Below are 10233 nucleotides of genomic sequence, written 5' to 3' on the forward strand. Positions count from 1 at the left end.
AGGAGCCAGAACTTCGTAGGGGGAAAACGGATGAGATTGTAGCTACTGTCGTGGTGGACGCAGGGCGCAGTTGGCAGAGCCCGATACCACCCGAGCTCCTCATAAGCAACATGGGCTGTAACACACTGGGATGTGGTTTTTTTTGGTGGTTTGTTTGTTTTTGGTTTTTTTTTTTTTTTTTTTTGGTCTGGCAGGTTGCTCTAGTGTTAAAGACAACAGTAGTGAGGTTTGTGTGCTGTCGCGTAACGATCTCTAGGAAATGGCTTCAGCCCGTTTGGGCAGTTCCAGCGTGCGTTTGGTGTAGCGGGGAGCGCTTCGGGGTGCGAGAGCAACTGCTGCTCGCCGCCAGCCGAGGCAGCTCGGGAATAAGCGGAGAAAGTGGGATCCCACTGTGCGTTAGAGGGTCCCTCCTCTCCTCATCCTCCCTTAACTTCTGCCCCACAGCAATTTCAGGCTCTTCCTGGTAGTGAGGTGGGTATGTCTGCAACGGACCGTGAAGGCTTTTGGTGGCTGGAGGGAAGTCACATTTCTAAAGGCTTTTGCGAATAAGGAACTGCTTTTTTTTATGGGTTTACTATAGATTTTATTGTCTGTGATAAATAAGAATGACCTGATCTAAAATGGAGGTAGGGAGGGACAGACGGAGAACGCACAATTTGAAGATTCGAGGTCAAATGGTTTTATTTCTATGAGAAAGTTGATTATTTTACTCTTTAAAAAGTGATGTTTTAGGTCTCAAAATTAAATACACTTTAATAGATTCGTTTGCATATTTTAAAGTAGTATTTGACTTTCTCCTTCCTGTGTTTTTTATTCTTCAGTTGACATAAATGCAAGATACCTTGTCTTGATTATATAAGGTTTTACTTGGTAATAAATCTACTGATCCTTTATAGCAGACTGTGAATATTGTAAATATCTTGAGATGAAAGGGTCGTGTGTCATCAAAGAAGACATTCTTTGGACAAACACTAGAAGGATATGAGAAAGCTCTGTAGGGTTTGGTTTTTTTTTTTTTTTTAGAATTTTATTTAAGAGAAAAATCTCTGAAATCATTTGACCTTTTCAAAATTTTATGTATATCTGACTTCTCCTGTTACTTGATTATTTTGAGCTATATATATATTAAAAAGTTAGAAGAACTTGACTAGGCAAAAGAGTTTTCGATTGGAAATAGCAACATGTCAAAGTTTTGCTGTCATAACTTCAGGTTGTTCTGTTGGAAATCTGAGTCTGTCCTCATATGCCACGTTTAACTTCTGTGGATTAAAATGTTTTCGTTTCTCCTTTTCAGTGTTACCTGTAATATGTTAGTTTAATTTGGATCAGTATTATATTGTAAATATTACGCATCGGTGTATATAAACGATTTTACTAAACTTAAAAGTTACTGGCTGCTTTTGTTTGGTTCCCGAATCCCTGCGGTACAGAAGGGAGGAAGGACAGCTGTGGCCTGGGGGGCGCCGCAATGCGCTTCTCCTGCCGCCCTCCCTCCTCCGTCCCACCTGCCCTACAAATGTGGATAAGCCCTTTGCTTTATATTTTGCAGGAGTGCCGGGAGGCTTTGAGATGAAAGAATGACTGACAGCATAGGCTGGGTAAAGCCCTAGAAAATTGCAACGTAACCCGAAATCGCCTCTTTTAAACGCTGCTTTCCGTTAGATGGCAGCAGTGGGTGCCCAGTGCTGCAGGTTAACCCTCCCAAAGTCTGTAGGATTTTTCTCATAGCTGCGGCTTTGGGCTGTTGGGAAGGGAGGGATGAGTTGTTCTGTATTCAGTCAGATATGACAGCTCGTCTGCTCTGCCCCGCGTGTTCTTTGGGGCAGCCGCTGGGAACCAGTAACCGTAGCGTGACAATCCTCGCCGGGCGCTGTGCTTGGCTGGAGGTGGCTGAAGCGGGAGCCCTGCAGGGACTTGTGTCCGGATTGGCAATTTGGGATACACTGGGTGGATGAGAAGGGGGTCGGCTGTGTTTCCGGCTGGCGGAGCGCTTTGCCAGGCAGCCCTGGAGTGCTCCTCCCCTCCTCTTCTCAACGCAGACTAGAGCCATCAAGCACCGCACTTACACGCTTCCTGGCTCTGGAAATATTTTTATTACCCTCAAGCATGACAGCAACCATATAGATCCGTGTCGCGTGAACACTTCAGAACAAAAGTGGCATGAAAAGAGGCAGCGGGATGGCTGCATGTGCCCGTGTGCACCAGGCCACCTTCTTTGTAAGAGTTAACGTCCATCTGCTTTGGTGCCTTTGAGGAGTTAATAGCAGGTGGGGCAGTGGGTGACCATCAGAGCATCCGTAGCATTTGAAAAGGGAGTGAGCGAACAATTTCCGAGCATCCTGGGAGTATTTCAGGCAGCCAAACCAGCTGCAAGCGCTCCGTAGAAGCGGCACGAGAAAAGACTCTGCCCTACTCATGGAAGGCTCAAAGAACGCCTCCCCCTTTCCAGCAAGAAAACTCCCCTCAAAGAGTTAAAACATGCGGTGACATGGGCTCAGCTTGGTGAGGAGCCCTGCAAGGATGGCTGTCAACAGACACGGAAGGCTCTCACCGTGGCAACCAACCCATTGTTTCCCTGGTAATCTTCTATCGCTTTCCACTTATGAACGCTTAATCCCCTTTTAAACAAATTGCTGTGGCAGCAGAAGCTCCTGTCAAAGGGGGTCAGGGCAAGCAGGGCACAGTGGGCTCTGAGCGATGAGATGGGGGTTATTTAACGCGCTGTTTGCTCCTGCCTGTGCTGGGGGGGTGGGTCCCACCATCCCTGTGGAATGTTTGTGTTTGAAGTGGGGCTGGAGAAACGGTCGCCCCTCAGGTCCTTCCGTTCCAGCCCCAAAAGCAGCTCTCCTCTTGGTTTCTCCCCCTGCACCGGGGCTCTCGGCAGGCTGGCTGGCGTGTCTGGGGCACAAGTAGCCGAGGAAGAGCTAAGAAAAGGCACGTTGGATGAAGGGAACCGGTGGCTTGAACCTGGCTGCAGGCTGAGCGGGGACAAGAGGACAGACCCTGAAGGACGGTGTCGTGGTGGTGAGATGGGATCTTTGCCGCTGAGTTAAAGCGGCTTTTCTCATGTCTCAGCGGCCACGTTTTCCTCTCTTTCCTCCAGCTTGGGGGGCAGTGGCCATGGCTCCAAGCCGGACACGGCCAAAGTGCCCCCCGATGGGCAGTGGGGTTCTCCTCCTCGCACTGGGCCTCTCCTGCCTGCTCCGGGGGCTCCTGCCGCCTTGCGTAGACTGCAGCCCCCAGCCCACCTGGGGCTACACAACCTACGACATAGTCGTTCCGAGGAAACTTGGCCCCAAGGCAGGGAAAGCCAGCCAGGACGTCGTGTCCTATATCATCAGCATTCAGGGGGTAAATTACACGATTCGCCTCAGGCAGAAAGACTTCGTAATAAAAAACTTCCCCGTATTCACTCGGGACTCCCAAGGGGAAATCGTGGTCCAGCAGCCCCGGGTGCCAGCAGATTGCTATTACCACGGCTACGTGGAAGGCGTCCCGGGCTCCGCGGTGACTCTGACTGCCTGCTCTGGGCTCAGAGGACTGCTGCAGATTGGAAACTCAAGCTACAGCATCGAGCCCTTGGCAGGTTCCACCATGGCCGAGCACCTCCTGGTGCAGAGGGAGGAGGTGGTTCCTGGAACGGTGATGTATAAAATGGCCAAGAAAGGCGGACAGTTTCCAGGCCCTGGTACAGCCATAGGGCACTTCCCCCCCCGGAGGCACACGCGGTATTTGGAGCTCCTTGTCGTGGTGGACAAAGAAGGTTTTGACACCTTTGGCAGAAGTATAACTAATGTGACACTGGAAGTTATTGAAATAATCAATCTGGTGGACGGGCTGTTTTATTCTTTCCACCTCCGTGTTTTGGTAACTGCACTAGAGGTTTGGGCGGAGAAGAACCCTATCAGTGTCACTGAAAACATAACCGAGGTGCTTCATAATTTCAATCTTTGGCGGAAGCAGCAAAGCCTTACGTACGCCGTGCATGACGTGGGGTGTCTATTTGCCTTGATGGACTTCAGTCACGGTAAGAGAGCATCGCACGTGGGTGGCCAATCCAACTTTGCCAGCGCATGTGATAGAAAACGCGCCTCTGCTGTTGTATCGTTTGCAAAGCAGCCTTACATGGACACTGCTGTCCATGTCGCTCGTGCGTTAGGGTACGTCCTCGGCATGAAGTACAATGGCAGACACTGCAGCTGCGGAAACACATCTAAATGCATCATGAGCACACAAGGCACAGTCAACTATCAATTCAGCAACTGCAGCAAAAAGCGCTATTTTGATTTTATAGCATCGGGGCGAGGATTCTGCCTTAATAACGCCCCAGAATCGGTGATGGCATTTTCAATGCAGCGCTGCGGGAATGGCATCCTGGAGGTTGGGGAAGAGTGCGACTGCGGCTCAGAAGTACAGTGTAAACTGGACCTTTGTTGTGACGATACCTGTCAAAAAAAAAAAGGAGCCGTTTGCACTTCTGGAGGCTGCTGTAAGAACTGCAAGCCTCTTCCAGAAGGACACGTGTGTAGGGAGAGTGCTGGTCTGTGTGACTTGCCCGAGTATTGCAACGGGACATCTGAGCATTGCCCAGCAGACGTGGCCAAGCAAGATGGGACGGTGTGTGCCGAGGATGGGTACTGTTATTCGGGCAAATGCCAATCGCGCACGTTACAGTGTATGAGCATCTTTGGCAAGGAAGCAAAGCCTGCTCCGCTCCCGTGTTTCCAGGAGGTGAACACGAAAGGGGATCGGTTTGGCAATTGCTGGGGAGATGGGGCAGATTTCGACTTTCAGAAATGTAAACTAGAAAATGTCCTGTGCGGGAGGGTGCAGTGTATGAATGTTAGACGTCTACCTCAGCTGGAAGATCACACAACCATCATTCAAACCCTGGTGGGCGACACCTGGTGTTGGGGCACGGACTACCACTTGGGTGTGGACATTCTGGATCCTGGAGTCGTTAAGGATGGCACGCAGTGCGGTGAGAAGAAGATCTGCATTAATCGGACATGTGTCCCCGAGGAGAAGTACTTGACATCCCGCTGTTCTGCCAAGAGAACGTGCGGAGGAAAAGGCATCTGCAACACCAGAGGAAACTGCCACTGTGACAGCGGCTGGGCACCTCCCTACTGTCAATTTATTGGCTTTGGGGGAAGCATTGACAGTGGGCCTGCACCGGTCACTAAAAAGGGGCTTTTTAGGTTCATCATCGACATTACCATAATAAACGTTACTGTTCTGGTGCTCACAGCGCTTGTCGTTGTGCACGTGAGAAAGCTTGGAGTAACCCAAGCATTGAACAGACTCTTTGGATGCTTTTGGACTAAAGAATGGGCTCCTGAGGAGGATGCGAAGGACCAGGTAGAAGGCGGCAGCTCAAAACCAGCTGAGGGTCAAAACTGCCCCGTGTAGGACTTCATGTGGCAGCAGTGGAAAGCCGGACTTAGTCGGTCACTAGATACAGACTCCAGCTGCGGTGGAGTCATTTAAAATCGATCCGGATGCAAGTGTAGAGTTAGGTTTTATCTTGTAAGATAGGATACAATAGCAAATAGAAAATAGCAAACTGAAATTGTTTCGCTTGACCTCGCTCCGTAGGAGAAAAAAAAAAAAAAAAAAAAAAAGGTCGTTGACAAAAATGACAGCGGCGCTCTGGTTAATTTAAAATCTTGCCTGCCGGTTTACGCTGGCAGACACGGGCTGAGCAAGGGGGATGCCGGGGCGGCTGAGGCAGAGCCTTTTGCAAGGAAAGAGCAGCGCTCAACTCTCAGCCCCAGAGCACGGGGGGCTGCAGCAGCCAGTCCCCCTCTCCGCTAGTCTCGTGGTCCCCAAAGGACGTCTGCTCTTCCCTCTGAGTAAGGAAACTTCTGGGTCACAGACCCTCCACTACAGCTCAGAGGAAGGGGTGCAGAGTGTCCACACCAACATATAGGACTTTATAATCTATATATGTATCCATATCCTACAGCCACCTCCTCCGGTGCAGGGGTCCCAGGCAGAGTGCCACCTTCGAGCATCTCCTCTGCGGCACCGCGGTCCAGGAGCAACCGCGAGCTGCTGCGAACAGGAGCAGGGAAGACAGGAGGAGGGAAGAAAGGGCTCTGAGGTTTGATTACAGGAGAAAAAGATGTGGAATCTATCCAAAAGGAAAGAGGAGGGGGGAAAAACATCATTCCTGCTTGTGTCAGCGGCCTCTGTGGAAAGTACGAAGCTCACAGGAAGGCTTTGGAACTGTAAAGAAACAGGTAAAGAAACGGCCAGCAGCGTCCGATCCCTGCCAGGCTGAGCTGACAAAACCAGCCGGGCTGCTGCGGGGTTGCCGGGGAAAGCGGGGAGCAGCGGGTGCAGGAGCAGAGCAGAGATGGTGCAAAAAAAAAATTAAAAAAAATATAAAAATCACCTGAGCACATCTAGAAGGAGCAGATGAATGCTGGGGGCTGGGAGGAGCGCTTCGTGCTAGAACAGGGAATTCACCTCACTGGAACGGGCTGTTGCTCACCCCCAGGTCGACCTGGTTAATGATAATTTGGAGCTGCAGTGGTTTCTGCTGCCGGTGCTCATGTGTATGTGCAAAATGTGGTTTTCTGTGTATAACAAGCTGTGCCCGCCGTGCGGCTGGCGCAGGCCAGGCGTGTGGGGTGACCACCCACCCACGGATGCCCCGCGGGTGGTGTTCGCAGCAGGAGTCTCCAGAGAAAATACTAGAACTTCAGTAGCACAGGTGTATAATTTATAAATATTGATACTTATATCGGGGTGCAAGCTCAGAGAAATTTTACTGATAGGCAGCTGTGGTTAAGGAAAATGTCTGGGCCCCATTCTTTTACAGCATGGCAAAGGAGGCGAGGCAGCGGCCAAAGGGCATCAACATTTGCAAAGTTAATTTGCTGTGAGGAGTGTTATTGTGGTTAATTCTCAAACTCGGGATCCACAGGCAATCTCTGGGCAGGGATCCCCCTTGGGGAGGCGGAGGACGGGGTGGTGAAGACACATGGCTCCCCAAATCTCGCTGAGGGGCAGGAGAATGGCTCTGGACATCAACCACAGCTCCCTGGCCGTGATGGCCACTCCATGGTGTCCCGGTGAGGGAAGCACAGTGGGGACGGGTGCCCTTCATCCCCATCACCTCACAGGAGCACCCATGGCCCCCGTGCCACAGCCTCGCTCCACTCCGGCCTCGTGTGGCAGCTGCCTGGCAGCATGGCAGCTGGGAGAGGCAGCAGCACTTCCAGAACCTTCTCAAGGGGCACTGAGGGGAACGGCTGCCCCTCAGGGCAGCACGGTGCCACACACCTTCATCGGGTCCCATGCCAGCCCTGAGGGGACAGCTCTGTTACAGCCACCACCTGAGCACCTCAAAAGAGAGGGTCAAGATGTCCATGCGAGGGTTGGCAGGACCCTCCCTGAGGCCTCTTACTGCCATTTTTAAGGTGTTGGCGATGAGATGGCTCCAGGCATGTCATGGCAGCCAGGGGAAAGGCCTGCTCCTCAGGCTGGGGGTCTGGGCAGTGTTGGTGGCATCTCTCCTCCCTGAGGCAGGCAGCCGTTGTCCACCACTGGGCTACACTGTCTATGAGATAGTCCGGCTGAGGAAACTGATCCCCCAGGGTGGGAAAAGCCACGGGGGGAGAAGTGTCCTACATCCTCAGGGTAGGGGGGGAGAACCGTGTCATCCACCTCATGCAGAAGAGAGGACTTCTTGTGAAAATCCTGCAGGTCATCACATGCAGCCTCAGGGGGACAAGGGTGGTGGAGCAGCCCCATCTCCCTGAGGAGTGCTACTACCTGGGCTGTGTGGAGGGCAGCCCCAGCTCCATCCCCACACCAAGCACCTCCTCGTGTCTGAGGGGGCAGCTGGAAATCGGGAACATGAACTATGGCATCAAACCGGTGTTGGGGTCCCTCATCTTCCAGCACCTTCTCTGTTGGCGAGAGAAGACACAGAACAAGCTCTTCATGTGCAGATTGACAGATTAAATGATCCTAAACCAACGGGGTGGTTTTGGCCTTAGAAACGCATGACTCTCTCAGAGACTGGAGCACACCAAGTACGTTGCGATATTTGTGGTGGTGGACCACTGTTTTCCTTCCAAGAGAGCAATGAGATGTCCGTGATACTTCTGGTTACAGACACAATCAATTTATCCGAAACATACTACTATCCTCTGAAGATTCACATCTGCCTGATCAGGCTGGAGATCTGGACCTGCAGCAACTTCATCAGGTACAGCCAGGATATAGAAGAAGTTCTTGAAAACGTGAACGACTGGGGAAACAGGGATCTTTCTCAGAGGATGGAATACATCATTGCACATTTATTTGCTTAAATGGACTTTGGACTAATTTTTGAGCTGGCATATGTAGGTAGCATCTGCTACCCTGGTTATCAGTCGAGTGTTGTCTCACACACACGGAGAGATTTCATAAGCTTTGCAATTATTTTTACCCATGAGCTGGGTCACAACCTGGGGATGGAGCGTGATAAAAAGGCACGTGTGCGGAGAAGCCACCAAGTGCTATATGACGGGGGACACTCTCGATGGCACCAAGGCTTTCAGCAACTGCAGCCGGCACAGCTACTCGGACCTGATCGGCAGAGGGGATGGCCACTGCTTGGGCAGCATCCCAGAGCCCCACAGACTCTTCTATTTTAAATATTGTGGCAACAAAGGGATCGATGAGAGAGAGCAGTGTGACTGTGGGGGGTGGCAGGACTGCCGAGGCAATCCCTGCTGTCCCCAAAACTTCAGGGCGAAGCTGGGGGCCGTCTGCTCCGTTGGGCAGTGCTGCCAGAAATGGCATTTTCCTGCTGCAGGACACAAGCGTGGGTCGGAGGCGGACGAGTGCAACTTGCCAGAAGATTTCAGTGGGAATTCTGAGTGGTGCCAGGAGGATTTGCAAGTGCATGATGGGACGCCGTGCAGGCATGATGGCTACTGCTACTGCGGGAAATGCGCAACCCATGACAACCTGTGCAGGAAAGTTTTTGGGAAGGAAGCTCAGGGTGCTCCAGAAAGTTGCTTCAAAAAGCAGAACATGGAAGGGGATCAATTTGGCAACTGCGGCGGCGATGGGACTCAAGTTGCTTTTGTGGGATGTAAACCCCAAAACGCCCTGTGTGGAAGGCTGCAGTGTGTCAACGGGAAGAGGATACCCATTCTGGAGGGGTCTGACACCACCATTCAGATGGTGTCAGAGCCTGAGGACTGGTGCCGGGGCACAGCCTACCGTGCCAGCATCGATACCCCCGATATCAGAAGAGGGCTTGATGGCACCAGATGTGGGCCAAAAAAGATCGGTATTAACAAGACATGCACAGGCGCCATGGTCAGGACAAGGTGCGATGGGATTGGGGGGGGGGAAGGGGTTTGCAACAACCTCAAACGCTGAGAAGCTGGTTGGGCTCCTCCGGACCTCCACTTCCACAGCCTGGGAGGGAGCACAGACAGCGGCCCTCCACCGCCTCTCGTGATGTCCATGGTGGAGGTTGTCCAACATAAAGTGTTTGGGATGGTAATTGGGATCACAGTTCCCAATCGTTCTGATTGCTCCCCTCATTGCTGTAACCAAATACGGGAAGGCAATAGCTGTGTTTTTCAGTACAAGTTTAGCCACAGAGAGAAAGAAGTGAGTCTCCTGCAGATAAGCAGCAGAGTATGGAAGAAGATGTTTAAAAAACCATGAAAGCAGTGGGAAACCCACCAGCTGAGGTTTGCAAAGGACTACGGGCCCCGTGGGTGTGCCCTGAGGCTGGACTGCTGGTCCCAGCAGATTTTCCACAAAGTGATTTACACAATGTAACTGAGCAAACTGTATGAATGTTAATTACACAAACTTGAGTATTTCCTCTTCTTGTATTACCTACTATGTAAATAAATTTAGGTTGGACCCAAAAAGTGAAGCTGTTAGAAAATAAAAAGTGTAAAAGTTAGAGGGTTGCTTTCAATGCAGCTAAAAATCTGGTTTATTTTCTATAGAATGGTGGGACGTTAATAAATAATTCACTTGTGCAGCTAGAAGAGTACAGACAGATTCATGCGAAGTCCTGCTCACCTGGTTCATAAGAGATGCTCCACTGGGTCAAAGCAGCTTATTTTTCTGCGTTTCGTAGCTGAGCAGGAGTTGGCATGAAGAACGGAAGGGAAATGCGCAAAAAGTCAAGGCACAGAAGTGAGCGCTGATGTTTTTTATGCTACTTTTTGCAATTTTTCATTCCTTGCAGTTGGCTATTAG

The 10233-nt window shown here is 51.1% G+C and overlaps 1 protein-coding gene and 1 pseudogene across 2 annotated transcripts; both read left to right on the plus strand.

Annotated features, from left to right (window-relative positions):
- Positions 1-3120: 3120 nt before the first annotated feature.
- LOC309678781 (disintegrin and metalloproteinase domain-containing protein 21-like) lies at positions 3121-5720 on the plus strand (the record flags this gene model as incomplete). Its single annotated transcript, XM_082491931.1, has 1 exon — positions 3121-5720. The coding sequence occupies one exon, from the start codon at positions 3121-3123 to the stop codon at positions 5410-5412; it is 2292 nt and encodes a 763-aa protein (XP_082348057.1). The 3' UTR covers positions 5413-5720.
- A 1271-nt stretch (positions 5721-6991) lies between these two features.
- Positions 6992-9674, plus strand: LOC309678782 (disintegrin and metalloproteinase domain-containing protein 20-like; annotated as a pseudogene). Its single transcript has one exon. The product of its transcript is annotated as a disintegrin and metalloproteinase domain-containing protein 20-like (transcript).
- Positions 9675-10233: the final 559 nt, after the last annotated feature.

This window comes from Vanellus vanellus, assembly GCF_965231255.1.
Source record: "Vanellus vanellus genome assembly, chromosome: 16".
NCBI lineage: Eukaryota > Metazoa > Chordata > Aves > Charadriiformes > Charadriidae > Vanellus > Vanellus vanellus.